Source organism: Oncorhynchus clarkii, chromosome 4 (assembly GCF_045791955.1).
Source record: "Oncorhynchus clarkii lewisi isolate Uvic-CL-2024 chromosome 4, UVic_Ocla_1.0, whole genome shotgun sequence".
NCBI classification, from domain to species: domain Eukaryota; kingdom Metazoa; phylum Chordata; class Actinopteri; order Salmoniformes; family Salmonidae; genus Oncorhynchus; species Oncorhynchus clarkii.
Window position 1 is genome coordinate 30003053 of NC_092150.1, and position 22713 is coordinate 30025765.

The 22713-nt window shown below is 41.9% G+C and overlaps 1 protein-coding gene across 2 annotated transcripts in view; it reads right to left on the bottom strand.

Moving 5' to 3' along the window:
• LOC139406711 (capping protein, Arp2/3 and myosin-I linker protein 3-like) overlaps positions 1-12311 on the bottom strand; it is a 52178-nt gene extending 39867 nt beyond the window's left edge. For both annotated transcript variants that reach the window (XM_071149655.1, XM_071149654.1), the window contains exons 1-11: positions 12175-12311; positions 9890-9984; positions 7190-7240; positions 7041-7100; positions 6570-6691; positions 6356-6450; positions 3499-3569; positions 718-791; positions 488-563; positions 307-395; positions 74-168 (exon numbers count right to left, since the gene is read on the bottom strand). In XM_071149655.1, coding sequence (XP_071005756.1) covers positions 74-168; positions 307-395; positions 488-563; positions 718-791; positions 3499-3569; positions 6356-6450; positions 6570-6691; positions 7041-7100; positions 7190-7240; positions 9890-9984; positions 12175-12307 — 961 coding nt within the window. In that variant the 5' untranslated portion in view covers positions 12308-12311. The remainder of the gene's footprint in view (positions 1-73; positions 169-306; positions 396-487; positions 564-717; positions 792-3498; positions 3570-6355; positions 6451-6569; positions 6692-7040; positions 7101-7189; positions 7241-9889; positions 9985-12174) is intronic.
• Between the last annotated feature and the right edge of the window lie 10402 nt (positions 12312-22713).

A 22713-nucleotide genomic window follows, 5' to 3' on the forward strand; every position in this document is an offset into this window, starting at 1 on the left:
AGGAGAGATGTCACTAAAACAGAAATAGGCAAATTTGTGAGTCTAACAGGAAAATAAGGCATCTGCTTGGTACCTTGGTTGTCCAATGTGTTGTGTGCCAAGTTCAGAGAGTGGATGACAGAAGCAGGATTCTCTGAGAGCGCAACTGACAGCTTCTGCGCAAAGTCACTGAAACATACACAGTATACAATACACACATTTGGACAAAGACACAATGACACAAACAAACACTCTTTCTCTCGTTCAAATACTCTTCTTATTCAGACAGAAAGAGTAAGAGAGTTTTGTGAAGAAAGGAAAACTCACGATTTGAGACCAGCATTCTCCAGAGTGAGCTCTTCCAGGCTGGAGGACTTACTGAGTGTGTGCAAAACCTGCTCACTGACCTCTGACCCCTGAAATGAAAAATATCTTGTGTCATTACATGCTTATAACTTCGTTCAATTACCATTGAAACAGAAGGAGATACAGACAGAACGATACTTACTATGCGTAGGTCCTTACAGTATAGTTTGGTGAACCAGGTGTTGTATGCCATTGAGGCCACAATCACTGCCAAGTCTCTGTCACAAACACACAACAGTAACTGTGTCGAAATGGGTACATTTTTTATAATACCCTCGAAATGAATTTAGCAACTGGATTTGTTTAGGCTGCAGCAGCAGTCATTTGATAACGTCTGCTCTCTTTCTTTCGCTCCCTCTCCCATTCTCTCACCTGCTCTCCAGGTGGCTGAAGTCCACTAGGTTAAACTCCCTGTTGTCTTGAGAGTGATAGATAGTGTCCACATCCTAGGAGCAAGATTACCCATGAGTCCACTTGCTATAGTATATTAACCCCTCATTTGAAAGTGCAGTTTTCTTATTTTTTTCACCTTCAGGAAGTATACACACACCTTTCAAAATGTTGTTGTGTTAGAGCCTGAATTAAAACTGGGATTAAATTGGGATTGTTGTCACTGGCCTACACAAAATACCCCATAATGTCAAAGTGGAATTATGTTTTTATACATTTTTATTCATTAATCAAAAATGAAAAGCTGAAATGTCTTGAGTCAAAAAGTAGGTAGCCTATTGGTAGCCTAGTGTTTAGAGCGTTGGGCCAGTAACTGAAAGGTTACTGGATCTAATCCCTGAGCTGACAAGGTAAAAATCTGTCGTTCTGCCCCTGAGCAAGGCAGTTAACCCATTGTTTAGAGGCGAAAGAAACACACACCTATTTAGGCGAGGTGCTGGCTAGCGGAGTGGAACACTTAAAAAAATAAAGGAGAGCCGCACACTCTAGGAGCTCAGATGCAAAAATGTAATGTCCAACGTTTTGACAGACGTGTCTTCATCAGGGTATAATGACAAACACTGCGGGGTGACGCGTTTATATAGTGTCAAAAGACACACCGGTGTCTGTAAACATGGCTGGGTGTGGCCTGATATCATTGGTTCATTCTCATATATTAAAATAGCATACAAAAAACATAAATGGATAGCGTACGATCATAGATACAATTTGGCTACATAAGCCTACAAACATTTACAATGAATAGCAAAACCACAATAATCACAAGAATGGCTTCAGATCAAAGTCCACGTTGAGACCGAAGGGATTAAGGGTCTTTAAATTAAAGATCCAGACAGCCTCTCGTTTTAACAATAAATTGTCGAGGTCACCCCTCTCTCCTAGGGAGGGTGACATGTTCGATGCCAATATAACGTAGAGACGAAATCGCCTGGTTTTCTTCCAAAAAGTGGGCCAAGTGGGTGTTTGAAGGATCTACATTTATAAGTGCCATTGCATTGAGCACAGCCATTACACTTGTAGTTTCCATCCAGTAGGGGCGCAAATACACGTTGTGCAGGGATATCTTGGGGTGGTAAATCAGAGTTTACCAATTGATCTCTGAAGTTTCTGCCCCGCGAGAATACGACCAAGGGAAGGTCCAAAAACACATTACCGATACTATCATCGGATCTTATAATGTGCCAAAAAATATATATTTTTTGCATCTGAGCTCCTAGAGTGTGCGGATCTCCTTTATTTTTAAAAGTTAACCCACTGTTCCCTGGGCACCGAAGACGTGGATGTTGATTATGGCAGCCCCCCGCACCCTCTGATTCAGAGGGGTTCGGTTAAATGTGGAAGACACATTTCAGTTGAATGCATTAAGTTGTACAACTGACTAGGTATCCTCTATTCAACCCCTTTGTTATGGAAAGACTAAATAAGTTCAGGAGTAAAAATGTGCAAATCACATAATAGTTTGCATTGACTCACTCTCTCACTCTGTGTGCAATAACAGTGTTTAACATGACTACCTCATCTCTGTACCCCAAACATACAATTATTTGTAAGGTCCCTCAATCTAGCAGTGAATTTTAAACACAGATTCAATCACAAAGATCAGCGAGGTTTTCCAATGCCTCGCAAGGAAGGGCACCTATTTGGAGATGGATAAAAAAACGCAGACATTGAATATCCATTTGAGCATGGTGAAGTTATTAATTACACTTTGGATGGTGTATCAATACACCCAGTCACTACAAAGACACAGGCGTCCTTCCTAACTCAGTTGCCGGAGAGGAAGGAAACTGCTCTGGGATTCAACCATGAAGCAAGTGGTGACTTTAAAACAGTTACAGAGTTGAATGGCTGTGATAGGAGAAAACTGAAAACATGCATCCTGCTTGCAATAAGGCACTAAAGTAAAACTGCAAAGAAATTGGCAAAGAAATTAACTTTATGTCCTAAATAAAAAAGTGTTATGTTTGGGGCAAATCCATCACAACCATCACTGAGTGCCACTTTTTCAAGCATGGTGGTGGCTGCACATGTTATGGGTATGCTTGTCATCGGAAAGGACTAGATCGTTTTTTAGGATAAATAGAAATGGAATATAGCTAGGCACAAGCAAAATCCTAGAGGAAAACCTGGTTCAGTCTGCTTTCACTGGTAGACAAATGCACCTTTCAGCAGGACAATAACTTACAACACAAGGTCAAATATACACTGGAGTAGCTTACCAAGATGACATTGAATGTTCCTGAGTGGCCGAGTTACAGTTTTTACATATATCAGCATGAAAATCTAAGGCAAGACTTGAAAATGGTTATCTAGCAATGATCAACTACCAAATGTGGCAGAGCTTGAATCATTTTTTAAAGAATAATCCAGGTGTGCAAAGAGGTGAGAGACTTACCCAGAAAGACTCCCAGTTGTAATCACTTCCAAAGGTGATTCTAACATGTATTGACTCAGAAGTGTGAATACTTACGTAAATGACCTATTTATGTACTTCATTTTCAATATTTTTCAAACATTTTTTTTCTCTCACTTTGTCATTATAGGGTATTGTGTGTAGATGTGTTGAAAAATATTGAATCCGTTTTGAATTCAGGCTGTAACACAACGAAATGCGGAATAAGTCAAGTGGTATGAATACTTTGTGAAAGCACTATAAAAGTCCAGTGCACTAACACACAACAGGCCTACTCCCATCGCTCTTACCCACTGCACTTCCTCCTTGCAGCTGATTCCATTGTAGTCACACAGGGCAGCGTAGGTCTCGGAAAACCCTCCTGAGACGGACAGAGAGGAAGAAAAATAGATGATGGTGAGAGAGGAGGGTTTTAACCTTTTACTGCATTGGGCTAAATAGGGGTCACACAGAGTGTTTCTTGGGAGTCTTAAACAAATCTACTCTGAAACAAAACTATACACCTCACACACATTGTTATTGGCTTAACAAAAGAAGACACCTGTACCATGTCAGATATAGAGTTGAAATGTATCCCATTTTCCAGTGTTTCTACAGTACCAGTCAAAAGTTTGGATACACCTACTCATTCAAGGGTTTTTCTTTATTTTTGCTATTTTCTACATTGTAGAATAATAGTGAAGACATCAAAACTATGAAATAACACATATGGAATCATGTAGTAACCAAAAACGTGTTAAACAAATCAAAATATATTTGAGATTCTTCAAAGTAACCACCCTTTGCTTTGATGACAGCTTTGCACACTCTTGGCATTCTCTCAACCAGCTTCATGGGGTAGGCACCTGAAATGCATTTCAATTGGGTGTGCATTGTGAAAAGTCAATTTCTGGAATTTCTTTCCTTCTTAATGCGTTTGAGCCAATCAGTTTTGTTATGACAAGGTAGGGGTGGTATACAGATAGTCCTATTTGGTAAGAGACCAAGTCAATATTATGGCAAGAACAGCTCAAATAAGCAAAGAGAAATGACAGTCTGTCATTCATTTAAGACATGAAGGTCAGTCAATACGGAACATTTCAAGAACTTTGAAAGTTTCTTCAAGTGCAGTCGCAAAAACCACCAAGCGCTGTGATGAAACTGGTCTGATGAGTCCAAATTTGAGATTTTTGGTTCCAACCTCCATGCATTTGTGAGATGCAGAGTAGGTGAACGGATGATCTCCGCATGTGTGGTTCCCACCGTGAAGCATGGAGGAGGAGGTGTGATTGTGTGGGGCTTCTTTGCTGGTGACACTGTCTGTGATTTATTTAGAATTCATGGCACACTTACAGTGGTTCCTCAATTAAACGTTTTGAGATTAAGCCACGGAACTTAAATCAAATCAAATCAAATTTATTTATATAGCCCTTCGTACATCAGCTGATATCTCAAAGTGCTGTACAGAAACCCAGCCTAAAACCCCAAACAGCAAGCAATGCAGGTGTAGAAGCACGGTGGCTAGGAAAAACTCCCTAGAAAGGCCAAAACCTAGGAAGAAACCTAGAGAGGAACCAGGCTATGTGGGGTGGCCAGTCCTCTTCTGGCTGTGCCGGGTGGAGATTATAACAGAACATGGTCAAGATGTTCAAATGTTCATAAATGACCAGCATGGTCGAATAATAATAAGGCAGAACAGTTGAAACTGGAGCAGCAGCACAGTCAGGTGGACTGGGGACAGCAAGGAGTCATCATGTCAGGTATTCCTGGGGCATGGTCCTAGGGCTCAGGTCCTCAGAGAGAGAGAAAGAGAGAATTAGAGAACGCACACTTAAATTCACACAGGACACCGAATAGGACAGGAGAAGTACTCCAGATATAACAAACTGACCCTAGCCCCCCGACACATAAACTACTGCAGCATAAATACTGGAGGCTGAAACTTAGAGGTAATTTGTGGTATAGTACGTTACCCTGCATCAGTGCTTCATTGCTCCAAACCACCGCAAGGGGGAGTTAGAGCACTGATTATGCTTTTGGGTCCCAATGTGTCTCTACCTGACAATGAATGGGCGATTTAAACGAAATGGAAACTGATAATTGTGCACGATTTCAAATTTGAATTTCAATTAACTGAATGATGAGGATGAAGGTATACTGCAGTATGACACAAGTTTTACAGGAAGAACCACTGTCACCAGCATGGCTACCACAGCATTCTGCAGCGATACGCCATCCCATCTGGTTTGCGCTCAGTGGGACTATCATTTGTTTTTCAACAGGAAATTAACCCAACACACCTCCAGGCTATGTAAGGGCCAAGATGAGAGTGATGGAGTGCTGCATCAGATGACCTGGTCTCTACAATCCCCTGACCTCAACCCAATTGAGATGTTTTGGGATGAGTTGGACGGCACAGTGAAGGAAAAGCAGCCAACAAGTGCTCAGCATATGTGGGAACTCCTTCAAGACTGTTGGAAAAGCATTCCAGGTGAAGCTGGTTGAGGGAATGCCAAAAGTGTGCAAAGCTGTCATCAAGGCAAAGGTTGACTACTTTGAAGAATCTCAAATATAAAATATATTTTGATTTGTTTAAAAGTTTTTGGGTTACTATATGATTCCATATGTGTTATTTCATAGTTTTGATGTCTTCACTATTATTCTACAATGTAGAAAATAGCAAAAATAAAGAAAAACCCTTGAATGAGTAGGTGTATCCAAACTTTTGACTGGTACTGTAGAAACACTGGATATTCAGCGTAAAAAACAACAACAATATGTTTATTATTTATGGTATGATTAAAAATATTAACAACATTCCACCCATGAGGCCACTAGAGGGCGATTTGGTTATTTGACTGCTGGACAGGGGTACAGAGCAGGTGTTTGTTTCACTGAGAGAGAGAGAAAATAGAGATGACACGCAGTGCAATTACCCTACGTTTACAATGTCTGTGTAAAAAGCTAATAATTAACTTGAAAATATGTACTGCATGCAGTGCAGTGGGTTTCTCTATCCATTTGTCACTTAATGAGGACCTGCTTTCAGCCTCTCATTTCAATTTACTCAACAATTTCCTGTCTGTCAATCATCAACTAGAATCTGTCTCTTATGCAGTCTGTATATCTGTGTCCGTCTGTCTTCCTGCCTGTCTGTGCATTTCTTACCACAGGCCCTCTGGGTTTCAACAGACGTCTCTGAGCTGGGGGAGTACTTCCTGCTTCCCTCAGAAAGGTCACTGTCTGAATGACAGATGGAGGGACTGAGAGAGAGAGGGGACACGTTTCAGAAGGGACATAATAGCTAACATTATTTATAATTTGTCTGGGTTTCAAAGCTGTCAGGTACAGGAGTCTATGCTGCCTGAAAATGGACACTCACGAGAAAACAGAGTTGTTGAATATTCTGGACAGGGCAAAGTTAACGTGGCTGACCACATGACTGAGGTGGTCACGTGACTGAAGCCTCAGGGAATAAGTGGACTTGTCCAAGTCTATGACGACCTGCATAGGAAAACAACAACAACATCGTTTCAATTAATAGAGTGATAGAAGGACCAGTGATTTTCGGCATGATGCCAGATAACTAAGTTAATTGCAGTAAATATCCAAGCAGAGACCGAATTGCTGTAGCTCTGCTTACATGAATTAAGATCCTCATACAGTATCTCCATATTGTAGATTAGATTAACTGATTTGATTGATTGCTCAGATGTTGAGAGGATGTTGCTAATAGGCCTACTCCATTATAAATCTGATCAAATAACTAATCAGTTCAAATTAAAGAGGCCACATGGACGATGCACCAACATGGCCATTCAAAACCTGAGTTAATCTGGCATATGTTACTCGCCTGAAACTCTGGGTGACTGTTCATGGCTCGGATCTCCAAGAAGTTAAATGTCACCTCAATCTGTAATAAAATTCACGTTTGTTAACATAATGCTGAGAGTTTGGTGTATGGTAAACGGTAGCTAATGACATAGTGATCATTATGGCTACCTTTGTTGGAACCTTGGCTGTCAGGAAATAGAGTCTCCATGTTGTGAGGACCTGAGTCAGACGGAGAAACATTAACAAATGACATCCATACTGAGCAAAAGTTCACTGCACATTCAAGACTCACTATGGGCATCCAACGCTCTCGTGGGTTGCCATGGTAATGGAGAGAGTGAAATGAGGAGTACTCTCTGTATTCACCTATTGATCTGGGCAGGAATCTTTTCTGCCACAGCATCATGCTTTGATGGGCTATGCTGTATACTGGGGATGATTGCATTCTCAGTATGTGTATTAAGATGGTTTATAGAAATGGTCACAACAATAATAGTTCCATAGGGAAGTGATTTAAAAGCACCCACATTTACCCGTCTGCCCGCATACACACACACCCAGGTGTACTGTACACATTCTCACACACATACAATCACCTTCAGCTACAAACACAATCTCTATATACCCTATTATTGTGCTCCTGTCTCCATCTTTTAGAGGAGAGCAAAGAACATTTTGTAAATATTGCTACAGCACAGTTTATACTTTTTTACCGGATAAACAAACAGAAAATATGTTTCAGTTGCTCTCTCCCTCCCTCCCTCTCTCTGACTCTCATCCTCTGCTCTTTTTTCTGCTCCTTCGCTCCTGATCATTTGCTCCTTCATCTCTGATGCCCCCTTTAAACATCTCCCTGAGGAGGGACGGAGGAACATTTCTCTCTTCTGCCTTTCTCTCTCTGGCTATCTTTCTCTGCCTCTCTCTCTCTCTCTCTCATTTGTTCTCTCTCTAGAAACACTAGCTAGTACAGTATGCCTTCTTAATAAAATGCAGTAATTTAATTGTGGCTATCCCTCAATTTTGCATTTCGGGAGAGAGGTGCTTAGTTCTACTCAACAGAGCCAAACACTTGCCGGCAGCCACAACACCCACACACAACAACAGCAAACCACAACGATGGTATCTAAAGTTACAGAGAGAGAGAGAGAGAGAGAGAGAGAGAAAAGAGAAAAGAGAAAAGAGAAAAGAGAAAAGAGACTCCTGCATTCCACCACTTCAAAGACACTGTGTCTGAAGGAGTTAATTAAAACGTGGGGATTGTATCACATTAACGTGATGAGTTGGGCGGGTGGGTATACTGGGTAGGAGGTGGCAGTGGATACAGTGTGTGAGTACTGTACCATATGTGTATATAGAAGTAAATCATGCTGATGGTGCAGGAGAGAATGGGAGACAGTTCCCCCCAGGAGAGAAGTCCTTATCAAAGTCTTCCAGATCAAAGAGACACACAGCACGCATCATATAATTATGTGTCAGTTTTATGTGTCTGTTTCTGGAGAAGAGATGATGCCTGTCTTTTCTTATTGGCTTGATAAGGGGGTAAGGCAACTGTTATACATGAATAAGGTACTTCCAGTACCAGGTTAAATAATTCACAAGCAAGGAAACCAAAGCCTAACTTAAAGTACATGACATGGCCTCAAGCAAACCTGATGGGAGAGGAAGACGAACAATGAAAAAAGAACCTACCAGCCTGAACTTGAACCTACCTTAAAACATTAACTCTCGCTCAGGCTTTATCAGCAAGCCCTACTCTTAACCCAAACCCTTCCCCAAGCTTTACCTTGACCGTTTAAATCCTAACCCTGTCCTCAGCCTTAATCTAAGCACCATAGAGACTAGAATTCCAGATAGATACCCTACTCTAGTTCAGAGTAAAAAAGGAACCATTTAGCAGAGAGAGATTGGACAGCGAGGATTTAATGGATAAAATTGTCCTGGCAGAGAGACATAGTCCCTGAATATCAATGGGTGCACATTGCAAAACTCTTCCAACTCGTCCTATAATGAATCATTAAGCAGTCATCGGGGGAACGACTCCCTGCCAAGGCCTAGTCTGCCCAGCTGGGGGTGTGAGCTCATTGCCTCATCAGCTGGTAGTTTTCAGGAGCACAAAAACATGAAAACATTTCAATGCAGTTTTATGTGGAATTGTTAGTACAGTCTCAGTTATTTGGTTGTTCTATTTCTTATACTTTTGCCTATTTTCTGTACTTACATAGGTTGGGATCTATACACTTAAGAGCTCACTGGCCCAGATTTAGTCCTATAAGCTGGCAGGGCTGCAGCTCCTCTATTGAAGATTTTACATCTTTGCCCCATATTCTCTGATGAAAGCACCCCAGTATCAAAGGCAGAGGTCCGCCCGCGCCTGGCACTGCCTCCACCACCAGGGTCTCACAGAGACAGAGCCTCAAACAGATCCCTCCCCAAGCTGATGCTCTTACAGACCTCTGTGTCCTACATTGTCCCACCACAATGCCCAGACAGGCACAGCCGACATGGGAAAGCAGCATGTCAACTCAATATATTCATGGCATGTGGCCAGTCTGGCCATAGCTTGTGTTCAGTCTGCAACTGACCATAGTGATTCATTGCACTTCAATACTGCCTATGTTGCATCATGTCTCTCCTATACCAACCATCAGGTTTCCATCCGATGTCTTGTGGAGGAATCCTCCACTGCATCAGACTTGTCTTGACGTAGTGAGGGACGGAGTAATACTGTGTGTGGATGGCCTGGAGAACTCCTCTATATCAATAGATCAACAATGATCTGTGGGAATACCACCCACTCCGCAGCCAGCGCATCAATATAGCAAATGTTATTTTCACCAGACAAAGTTATTCAGATAAAACAGGACTCACCAGTATCCGGTCCTCTGACTTGCCATTTTTGGTGTCAAGCTTAATGCCGCGTATAAACTTGATGGATGACTTGTCAACAATCTTCCTGATACTCTCTGTAAATATAAAAACCATCCCCATGGTCAGATACACACTAATACACACAACACACAAAGCAAACATCTCACACACACAAATGACACACATCAACCAAGTATACAGTACATCAGAACTGTGAAAGAGATAAGCTTGAACTTTTGAGTGCACAGCCCTTTCGTCATACAACTGTAGACAGACCAACCGTGTCATTTAAAACTTACACCTGGCATTTCATAAACAGAGGGAGATTATCAGAGGATAAAACCATTGAGTCTCCAAAACCATTGGATCTTTCACTAAAACGTAAATAACAGTATTGTTTTCCATGGCAGGCGCACAGAAATTGCCCAATAAAACAAGGATATGTGAGTGAGGACAGAATGAAGCCGTAAAATAGAGAGCATTTTTTTTTATATATGGAAGCCAGAGCTGGAATACAGTACTTGAGGCTGGTGAGACTGGATCGAGACAAAAAACGGCCTGTTTTTTCTTCTCCTGTTTGTTGTTGTATTTGTTCCATTATTATCTGTTAATTGTCTTTTATTATGCATACTACAAGCACTTTTGGCTTTTCATTATTGCTCATCTAATAATTTTTAAAAAACATATTATTATTAATTGTGTGTTTCATAGGCAAAAACCTGCAATTGCATTCATTCTGTTATTAATAAAATTCAGAATACATTGCCAGACAATATTTTCTTCCCACACAAACAACCTTATGTGCACAATATGATTACTACCAGCCACCACATGGATCCTCTCTGCTCAAGTGAGTCTCAGTCACCGAGGCATTGATGTCACATAGAATCCCAGTCAGAGGTGTGACCCCCCCTGCCAGACACCTGCAGATAACCTGGCTTGGCCTGAGGACATCCCCTCACAGACAGACAGGCACACTGACATAGAGAGTCACCATCAGAGAGACAGGGGCGAGGCTGAAGAGGAGGACACGCGGAGAGGGTGAGATGGTGAAAGGTATCAGATTATGGATAACCAACCATCCAAAGCCCTGAATGTGCTGTACTTCGCCTGTGACCAATGCATGGTCAAATAAGAGAATGCTGCTGAGTCTGATTGTTCTGACAGGATCCTTAGAGTAATGTTCTGATGATGAAGAAGAAGATGATGATCTTGAACACCATGATGACTGTTTAAACATAGATGGTATTTTGGCTCTGGCCACTTGGAGTCTGATGCTATATAGCTGTCTATCTGAGACAGAGGGAAGTGGCTGGCAGGTAGGTGAGTGGATTGAAAGGCAGGGATTCCACTGAATTAATTATCACAGTGTGGTTAATAGAGCCATTAGGAATAATTATCTCAGCAGAGACTCCCTGCAAACGCAAGCATGTGTGTGTGGTGTTGGTTAGAGGGTGAGAGAGTGTGTGTGTGTAGCTAGGTAGGCCTAAGTGTGTGTGCCAGCGTGTGTGATGTAGGTGTGAGTGTGCGTGAGCCTGTGTGTGGTCTGATGGTGTGAGTTTTTGAGATGTAAGCTTGTGTCAACTCAATGGCAGCCTCATCATCTGAGAATTCTACTAATGAGAAGTATAGTATACAAGGTCCATGTCTGGCTTGTTCAATAAAGGGAAGTGAAGAATACATGCAAATTGTTGGCAAGAAAATGCATGCTGCTCCCCCTCGCTATCTTTCTTCACAATCACTCACTCACTCACTCACTCTCTCTCTCTCTCTCTCTCTGTCACACACACACACACATACACACAGCAGACAAAGAAAGACCATGCTCACTGCCAACACGCTGAGAGGGTAGCAATTCCTATTCTTACAACCTGGCATGAAATTCTGAATGCAGATCACACCATGAGCGAGTAAACCCACGCGTGATGCACACGATGATTTTCACAACGCCCCTTTTCCTATGGCCCAGGCCTGGGGATTTTACATGATCTGCATGCCTGCTGTGCTTTTATCGTGAATCCTGTGCAAGCAGGGTGTCTTTGCTTTACATAATTTTCGAACTTTAAATGCTCAAATAATGCAAAGCACGTTTAGCCTAGATGATGACATATAAAGAATGACACACAAAGCTTGGTGGCACTAGCATACATGAACGAGGTGTTGCTTATAAACCCCCAATGCGCCTGTTCAGTCGCAGACTGGGAAAAGCCAGAATCCGTACGCGTTACAGATGATGATGATGATCGAGATAATGGGAATAGGAATAATGTTGATATTTTCCCTACCTGTAATATCCCTGCTCACACTGACGAAACAAGAGGCAGTTATGTCTTTAGATGCCATGTCTCTTCTTCCTCTATCACCGCTCCTTTTCCTTTCGCATTGATGGACCGAACGGATTGCTTCTCTCGGAAGCATTCCACCATCTGACTGCTGCTAAACCCGCTCTCAGAGTATAGTTTAATGTGCCAACGTGAGAGAGCGCGCAGCGGTGGAAGGGAGGAGAGTTGGAAAGAGACAATTGAAAGAATAGGAGATACATTGGGCAAGACGATTTGGTGGTATCAGAAATAGTTGGAACTGTGAAACTAATACTGATCAATAGATGATCAGGAGGATAGTGACGCTACTGATAGAAATAGCGGTAACACGTTTCAACACAATTATGCTACGGTTGAACACTATAGTGGTTATATATGGCTTCCAAATCAGAGGTTGCTGTATGTGATGGGGACACTATTTTCAAGCCACTTAGAAACAAATGGATTTTCGTAGCAGGTTAGGAACACATGTTTGCTAACCCTAACCCTTTCCTAACCTTGACCTCAGTCTCCTAACCTGCTACATCAATTATCCTAACCTGCTAGAACAAGTCATTTCGGGATCGAAGAGGGGTGAAAAGAGTGCTTCCCGTATGTTATTCCAACACCTCTGGGACGGCGGGACCACACCATAGCATAGACATTAAGGGACCACACACACACACACCACACACACCAAAATGGTGGGCGCGGCAGAGGGTCAGCCGCAGTGGAGCGCCCCTGGAACAGTTTAGGGGTTAAGTGTTTTGCACGACGGTAGAGGATGTTAGTAGTATTAATCTTTAGCTATTTTAGTCCTGGCCCCAGAACATGGATTACATGTCCCCCAAAATCTATCTGACATGACCCATTGTCACTTTTAAAGACACACTTTGATATCTAATGTTAAACTCAACCTAACAAAACGCAAGATGTTTGTGTGTTTGAATGTTTGTATGACACACTTTGACATCGAAGATTAAACACCTGCTAAAGAAAATGTAATATATTTGAATTTATATTTGTATGTTTGTTTATCTCATGGTCTTGACAAAGCAACTTTTGTTATGTAATAATCATGAGAAAATGATCTTTTGATCTCAACAAAAACAACTCAAAACAACTTGTGATCATAAAGTGTGAATAATTGTTTCATTCAAATGTCCTCTGGACTTCCTTAGTGGAAGCTGCAGTGCATCTATCATTTTCTCATGATTATTACATAACAAAAGTTGTTTTGTCAAGATCAGGAGACAAACAAACATACAAATATAAATTCAAAATATATTACATTTTGTTAGCAGGTGTTTAATCTTAGAGGTCAAAGTGTGTCATACAAACATCTCACTACTTTTCTGTTTTCAGCCTTACCCCAGTGAGTCAATTGGACTGTAGGAGTCTGTATACGGGGCAGCTATAGGCACACAGTATGATATTGATCCTGTTAGCAATTACAGGCCTTGTCGGTATAGCTAACAATCTTTACATCCATCAATATATGCTACAAATTGACACAACAGATAGAGAGAACGACAGACAGAGAGATTGAGGGAGAAGGAGAGATTTGTTAGGTTTTTAATTGTGCACCACAGTAATGCCACTCCGGATAGATATAATTCATTTCCTCTCCTTCACTGTCATTCTGAGTGAGTTCCTCAACATTTTCATTCCCTCATCGAATGATTATAATTATAATTAGATCATATAAATCTCAATGGCCAAATATAGTCATATAATGTGCATGATGCTATAACCCTGCCTTAATTTGAAATGAGGACCTAATTGCAGTAACTCATCATTTTGTTTTAGACTTTTTAATCATTTTGAATGATTTAAATTATAGTTTTGTTTGATTGTTTTGTTGTTTGAATATGTTTAGGGTAGCCTATTTAGTTGACACTGGGGCTCTCAAATGTGATCTTTATGTAATGTGAGAAGAACGGGGTAAAATGTTGCTCTAAAGAGAGCATGTTCAGATTGGTGGATTTGAGTGCAGTGTTTAATCTAGACTATCTGCCCACTAAAGCCCCAGTGCATCTATATACACTATCTACTCCTGTATTATTTATGCCCTAAACTCCATGACCATGACTGGTGGTTGAGTGGAGTTGCTGTGAAGGAAAGGATCAGAAATGGCTGGAGAGCTTCTCTCTCCAGTGCCGCAACCACATGGCTCTTCAGAGGGTCACATTGTCACATTGTCTGCCCTCCAGGACATCCACAGCCCCCAGTGTCATAGGAAGGCCAAGAAGATCATCAAGGATCTCAGCCATCTGAGCCACGCCCTGTTCACCCTGCTACCATCTAGCAGACGGAGACAGTACAGGTGTATCAAAACCGGGACTGAGACTGAAAAACAGCTTCTATCTCCAGGCCATCAGACTGTTGAACAAACATCACTAGCCGGCCACTGCCCGGTACCCTGCCCTGAACCTGAATCACTGTTACTAACCGGCTAACACCCGGTACTCCACCCTGTATCTTAGGTTCTGCTGCCCCATGTACAGTATAGAGACATTGTACACTGGTCACTTTAACAAGGTTTACATACTGTTTTATCCACTTTATACACTACCTTTCAAAAGTTTGGGGTCACTTAGAAATGTCCTTGTTTTTGAAAGAAAAGCACATTTTTTGTCCATTAAAAGAACATCAAATTGATCAGAAAACAGTGTAGACATTGTTAATTTTGTAAATGACTATTGTATCTGGAAATGGCAGATTTTTTTAAATGGAATATCTACATAGGTGTACAAAGGCCCATTGTCTGCAACCTTCACTCCTGTGTTCCAATGGCATGTTGTGTCAGCTAATCGAAGAAGGCCAGCATCACGGATTCGCCTCTTCACTGTTCACTTTGAGACTGGTGTTTTGCAGGTACTATTTAACGAAACTGCCAGTTGAGGACTTGTGAGGCGTCTGTTTCTCAAACTAGACACTCTAATGTACTTGTCCTCTTGCTCAGTTGTGCACCGGGGCCTCCCACTTCTCTTTCTATTCTGGTTAGAGACAGTTTGCGCTGTTCTGTGAAGGGAGTAGTACACAGCGTTGTACGAGATCTTCAGTTTATTGGCAATTTCTCATGTGGAATAGCCTTAACTTCTCAACAAGAACAAGAATAGATTGACGAGTTTCAGAAGAAAGTTATTTGTTTCTGGACATTTTGAGCCTGTAATCGAACCCACAAATGCTGATGCTACAGATGCTGAATTTGTCTAAAGAAGGCCAGTTTTATTGCATCTTTTATCAAAACAAAAGTTTTCAGATGTGCTAACATAATTGCAAAAGAGTTTCCTAATGATCAATTAGCCTTTTAAAATGATAAACTTGGATTAGCTAACACAACATGCCATTGGAACACAGGTGTGATGGTTTCTGATAATGGGCCTCTGTACGCCTACGAAGATATTTCATAAAAAATCTTCAGTTTCCAGCTACAATAGTCATTTACAACATTAACAATGTCTACGATTTAGTTCTGATCAATTTGATGCTATATTAATGGACAAAAATGAACTTTACTTTCAAAAACAAGGGAATTTCTAAGTGACCCCAAACTTTTGAACGATAGTGTATGCATATACTGTATTCTAGTCATTGCTCATCCTATACAATGGCAGCCTTGCAGGGAAGCTAAAGGAGAGAGATGCTGCTTATAAACACGGCAAGGGGACCGGGAACAATAGTATGGTTAAACAGTACAAATACGACCTCTGAAGATCGCTCAAGATGGCGAAAACCAACTATAGGGATAAAGTGGAGGAGCAATTCAGCGGGTGGGACACGAGGTATGTGGCAGGGGCTCCTAATGATCATGGATTACAAAAAGAAAGCCAGCCACGTCGGGGACACCAACGCCACCCTACCGGACGAGCAAAACACTTTTTTTCTCACGCTTCGAGCACAATGACGACTTTGAGTGGACGAGGAGAGCCCCTGAGGACAACAAGGGCTACGTACTTACGGTCTCCATGGAGGACGTGTATAAGTCATTCAAATGTGTTGACCCTCCCAAGGCTGCCGGCCCAGACTGCATCCCTATCCACTGGGTCCTTGACTTCCTGACCGGAGGAGTGCCGAGACCGAGTCAAAACTAAGACCAGAAAAATGCAAGTCCATTTCAAGACCATGATTGTACTGTAATTTTGTCAAATCACCACCATAATAACAGTTCAAAATTGCCAGTATTTCTGTGATTATTTTTCAGAACAACAAATGGATTCTTTAGACATTCAGAATAGTGAAAAAATACATGCTGAGGGAAAATAGAGCCACTCTTCAAATTATTACTAACACAAACACAGTGGTGAACACTGGGCCTTCTACACTTTCAGAGAAGGGCTAAGGATTTATAAAATAATGATTATAATAATATAATAATAATAATGATATTATTATTTGCCTAGGTTTTCTGATTTAATCTCTTCAGTTTTGGTTGGAAACGAACGGGTTAACACTGAAGAGATTTTTCATTGCTTGTCTCTTAGGAGAAAGATCTAGCTAGCTAAGTCAGCCATTGGCGATCAGAAGCTAGATAATGGCATCTGCCATTCAACTTAATTAGGGCAAGATTTTGGAGGGACAATGGAATCAACCAATCACATTTTGACTTAATGGGTGGGACTGTTAGTTAGGAGCTGTTAGTGTTTTAACGACCGTTCCACGGGTGCATGTTCATGAATTGTTTATGGTTCATTGAACAAGCATGGGAAACAGTGTTCAAGCCCTTTGCACTGAAGATCTGTGAAGCTATTTGGATTTTTACAAATTATCTTTAAAAGACAGGGTCCTGAAAAAGGGACGTTTCTTTTTTTGCTGAGTTTATGTTGTAGATTATGCTTCGATCACACCGACAGTGTTATTGCGCAAAATGGTATGCAGCTTCATCTAGATATGTGTGCAACAAAAATTCAACATTCCCCTTCTGCTACCATTTCTGTCAAACTGTCTACGCATACAGTTTGATGCATGCATTCGATAAATCCAACGTATCCGCCACACAGGACGCACTGCAACTGCCTCTGATCCAAGACCAACTCAGTTAATCCCTACCATTGTGACAATGAGTCGTCATAATGCTGCATCAAATGTACATGATCTTAGGGGCATTGGCAAACGCAACGTAAGTAATTTAATTTATGTACCCCTAAATTCACCAAATACATTTGTTAATCCTACAGCTATTGTAAGCAGTAATCATGAGCCTATAACCCAGAGTTACACTGTTAGCACTGAGGCGGTGTGCAATAGTAGGAATACCACTTTATGCAGCTTTCCCTGCATTATCAGCTCCAATGTAAATAACATGAGTAAGTCTACCTCTGATAAGCTTCCCAGGAAAGCATTAAAAGCAATCAAGCAACCCAGAAAAGTGCTAAAAATAGCTCATATTAACATACTGTATGTAGCCTAATAAACAAGGTCCATGAAGTCAATAAATAAGGTCCATGAAAGTCATCTGTTTGTGACTATTTCTGAAACTCACTTAGATATACCTTTGATGATACAGTGGTAGCAAGACATGGTTATAACATCTCCCGAAAATACAGAAATGCCAGCGGAGGCGGTGTTGCGGTCTATATTCAAAAACACATTCCTGTAAAGCTTAGAGACGATCTAATGTTAAATACTGTTGAAGTAATCATCAAATCAAACCAAATCAAATGTATTTATATAGCCCTTCGTACATCAGCTGATATCTCAAAGTGCTGTACAGAAACCCAGCCTAAAACCCCAAACAGCAAGCAATGCAGGTGTAGAAGCACGGTGGCTAGGAAAAACTGCCTAGAAAGGCCAAAACCTAGGAAGAAACCTAGAGAGGAACCAGGCTATGTGGGGTGGCCAGTCCTCTTCTGGCTGTGCCGGGTGGAGATTATAACAGAACATGGCCAAGATGTTCAAATGTTCATAAATTACCAGCATGGTCCAATAATAATAAGGCAGAACAGTTGAAACTGGAGCAGCAGCACGTCCAGGTGGACTGGGGACAGCAAGGAGTCATCATGCCAGGTAGTCCTGAGGCATGGTCCTAGGGCTCAGGTCCTCCGAGAGAGAGAAAGAAAGAGAGAAAGAGAGAATTAGAGAGAGCACACTTAAATTCATACAGGACACCGAATAGAACAGGAGAAGTACTCCAGATATAACAAACTGACCCTAGCCCCCGACACATAAACTACTGCAGCATAAATACTGGAGGCTGAGACAGGAGGGGTCAGGAGACACTGTGGCCCCATCCGAGGACACCCCCGGACAGGGCCAAACAGGAAGGATATAACCCCACCCACTTTGCCAAAGCACAGCCCCCACACCACTAGAGGGATATCTTCAACCACCAACTTACCATCCTGAGACAAGGCTGAGTATAGCCCACAAAGATCTCCGCCACGGCACAACCCAAGGGGGGGGGGGGGGGGGGGGGGGGGGGGCACCAACCCAAACAGGATGATCACATCAGTGACTCAACCCACTCAGGTGACGCACCCCTCCCAGGGACGGTATGAGAGAGCCCCAGTAAGCCAGTGACTCAGCCCCTGTAATGGGGTTAGAGGCAGAGAATCCCAGTGGAAAGAGGGGAACCGGCCAGGCAGAGACAGCAAGGGCGGTTCGTTGCTCCAGAGCCTTTCCGTTCACCTTCCCACTCCTGGGCCAGACTACACTCAATCATATGACCCACTGAAGAGATGAGTCTTCAGTAAAGACTTAAAGGTTGAGACCGAGTTTGTGTCTCTGACATGGGTAGGCAGACCGTTCCATAAAAATGGAGCTCTATAGGAGAAAGCCCTGCCTCCAGCTGTTTGCTTAGAAATTCTAGGGACAATTAGGAGGCCTGCGTCTTGTGACCGTAGCGTACGTGTAGGTATGTCCGGCAGGACCAAATCAGAGAGATAGGTAGGAGCAAGCCCATGTAATGCTTTGTAGGTTAGCAGTAAAACCTTGAAATCAACCCTTGCTTTGACAGGAAGCCAGTGTAGGGAGGCTGGCACTGGAGTAATATGATAAAAAATGTTGGTTCTAGTCAGGATTCTAGCAGCCGTATTTAGCACTAACTGAAGTTTATTTAGTGCTTTATCCGGGTAGCCGAAAAGTAGAGCATTGCAGTAGTCTAACCTAGAAGTGACAAAAGCATGGATTAATTTTTCTGCATCATTTTTGGGCATAAAGTTTCTGATTTTTGCAATGTTATGTAGATGGAAAAAAGCTGTCCTTGAAATGGTCTTGATATGTTCTTCAAAAGAGAGATCAGGGTCCAGAGTAACGCCGAGGTCCTTCACAGTTTTATTTGAGACGACTGTACAACCATTAAGATTAATTGTCAGATTCAACAGAAGATCTCTTTGTTTCTTGGGACCTAGAACAAGCATCTCTGTTTTGTCCGAGTTTAAAAGTAGAAAGTTTGCAGCCATCCACTTCCTTATGTCTGAAACACATGCTTCTAGCGAGGGCAATTTTGGGGCTTCACCATGTTTCATTGAAATGTACTGCTGTGTGTCATCCGCATAGCAGTGAAAGTTAACATTATGTTTTCGAATGACATCCCCAAGAGGTAAAATATATAGTGAAAACAATAGTGGTCCTAAAACGGAACCTTGAGGAACACCGAAATTTACAGTTGATTTGTCAGAGGACAAACCATTCACAGAGACAAACTGATATCTTTCCGACAGATAAGATCTAAACCAGGCCAGAACTTGTCCGTGTAGACCAATTCAACCTAGGTCGAGGCACAGACACGGTCTCAATGGTGATAGCTGAGCTGACTACACTGACTGTGCTAGTGGCAGACTCCACTATGCTGGCAGGCTGGCTAACAGCCTGCTGCCTGGCCTGCACCCTATTTCATTGTGGAGCTAGAGGAGTTAGAGCCCTGTCTATGTTGGTAGATAAGATGAGAGCACCCCTCCAGCTAGGATGGAGTCTGTCACTCCTCAGCAGGTCAGGCTTGGTCCTGTTTGTGGGTGAGTCCCAGAAAGAGGGCCAATTATCTACAAATTCTATCTTTTGGGAGGGGCAGAAAACAGTTTTCAACCAGCGATTGAGTTGTGAGACTGCTGTAGAGCTCATCACTCCCCCTAACTGGGAGGGGGCCAGAGACAATTACTCGATGCCGACACATCTTTCTAGCTGATTTACACGCAGAAGCTATGTTGCGCTTGGTGTTTCATCCTAACATCGTTGGTGCCGACGTGGATAACAATATCTCTATACTCTCTACACTCTTCAGTTTTAGCTTTAGCCAGCACCATCTTCAGATTAGCCTTAACGTCGGTAGCCCTGCCCCCTGGTAAACAGTGTATGATCGCTGGATGATTCGTTCTAAATCTAATACTGAGGGTAATGGAGTCGCCAATGACTAGAGTTTTCAATTTGTCAGAGCTAATGGTGGGAAGCTTCGGCGTCTCAGACCCCATAACGGGAGGAGTAGAGACAAGAGAAGGCTCGGCCTCTGACTCCGACTCGCTGCTTAATGGGGAAAACCGGTTGAAAGTTTCTGTCGGCTGAATGAGCGACACCGGTTGAGCATTCCTACAGCATTTCCTTCCAGAAACCGTGAGAAAGTTGTCCGGCTGCGGGGACTGTGCCAGGGGATTTATACTACTATCTGTACTTACTGGTGGCACAGACGCTGTTTCATCCTTTCCTACACTGAAATTACCCTTGCCTAACGATTGCATCTGAAGCTGGGCTTGTAGCACAGCTATCCTCGCCATAAGGCGATCGTTCTCCTGTATATTATGAGTACAGCGACTGCAATTAGAAGGCATCATGTTAATGTTACTACTTAGCTTCGGCTGGTGGAGATCCTGACGAACCATGTCCAGATAAAGCGTCCGGAGTGAAAAAGTTGAGGGAAAAAAAAGTCAAAACCGTAAAGTTGTCAGGTAGCAAAATAGGTTGGCAACAAAACGCACAGCAACACGTAAACAAGTCTGCAAGTTGTGACCGGAAATGATATGGCTACAGGTTCATCTGCCTCACCTAAAGCCCATTATTGTGGGAAGCTGCTATAGACCACCATGTGCTAACAGTCAGTATCTGGATAATATATTTAAAATGCTTGATAATGTATGTGATATCAACAGAGAGGTATATTTTCTGGGTGATTTAAATATTGACTGGATATCATCAAGCTGCCCACTCAGGAGAAAACGTCAAACTGTAACCAGTGGTTGTCAGTCAACATACCAGGGTAGTTACAACAGCATAGGAATGAAATCATCAACATGTGTTGATCACATCTTTACTAATGCTGCAGATATTTGCTTTAAAGCAGTATCTAAATCCATAGGATGTAGGGATCACAATATAATAGCCATATAACCAAAGTTCCAAAGGCTTGGCCTAATATTGTCTATAAGAGGTCATACAATACGTTTTGTGGTGATGTTGATGATGTAAATAATATTTGCTGGTCTGTGGTGTGTAATGAGGAACAACCAGACACTGCACTTTACGCATTTATGAAACTACTTATTCCAGTTACTAATAAGCATGCACCCATTAAGAAAATGACTGTAAAAACTGTTAAATCCCCTTGAATTGATGAGGGGTTGAAAAATTGTATGGTTGAGAGGGATGAGGCAAAAGGTATGGCAATTAAGTCTGGCAGCCCAACTAATTGGCAAATGTACTGCAAATTAAGAAATCATGTGACTAAACTGAAGAAAAAGAAACTACACTATGAAACAAAGATAAATTATACAAAGAATGATGGCAAAAAGCTTTGGAGCACCTTAAATTACATTTTGGGGAAAAAACTTGGCTCCTTCATTCATTGAATCAGATGGCTCATTCATCACAAGGCCCACTGATATTGTAAACTACTTTAATGACTTTTTCATTGGCAAGATAAGCAAACTTAGGGATGACATGCCAGCAACAAACGCTGACACTACACATCCAACTATATCGGACCAAATTATGAAAGACAAGAATTGTACTTTTGAATTCTATAAAGTCAGTGGGGAAGAGGTGAAAAAATAGTTGTCTATCAACAATGACAAGCCACCAGGTTCTGACAATCTGGTTGGAAAATTACTGATGATAATAGCAGACGATATTGCCAAATTTATTTGCCACATCTTCAATTTAAGCCTACTAGAGAGCGTGTTCCCTCAGGCCTGGAGGGAAGCTAAAGTAGTTTCGCTACCCAAGAATAGTAAAGCCCCCTTTACTGGCTCAAATAGATTACCAATCAGCCTGTTACCAACCCTTAGTAAACTTCTGGAAAAAATTGTGTTTTACCAGATACAATGCTATGTCACAGTAAACAAATTGACAACAGAATTTCAGCATGCTTACAGGGAAGGACACTCAACAAGCACAGCACTTACACAAATTACTGATGATTGGCTGAGAGAAATTGATGATAAAATGATTGTGTGGGCTATCTTGTTTGACTTTTAACATTATCGATCATAGTCTGCTGCTGGAGAATCCCCTGCTATAATGTGGATAAAGAGTTAAAGAGTTACTTGTCTAACAGAACACAGAGGGTGTTCTTTAATGGAAGCCTCTCAAATATAA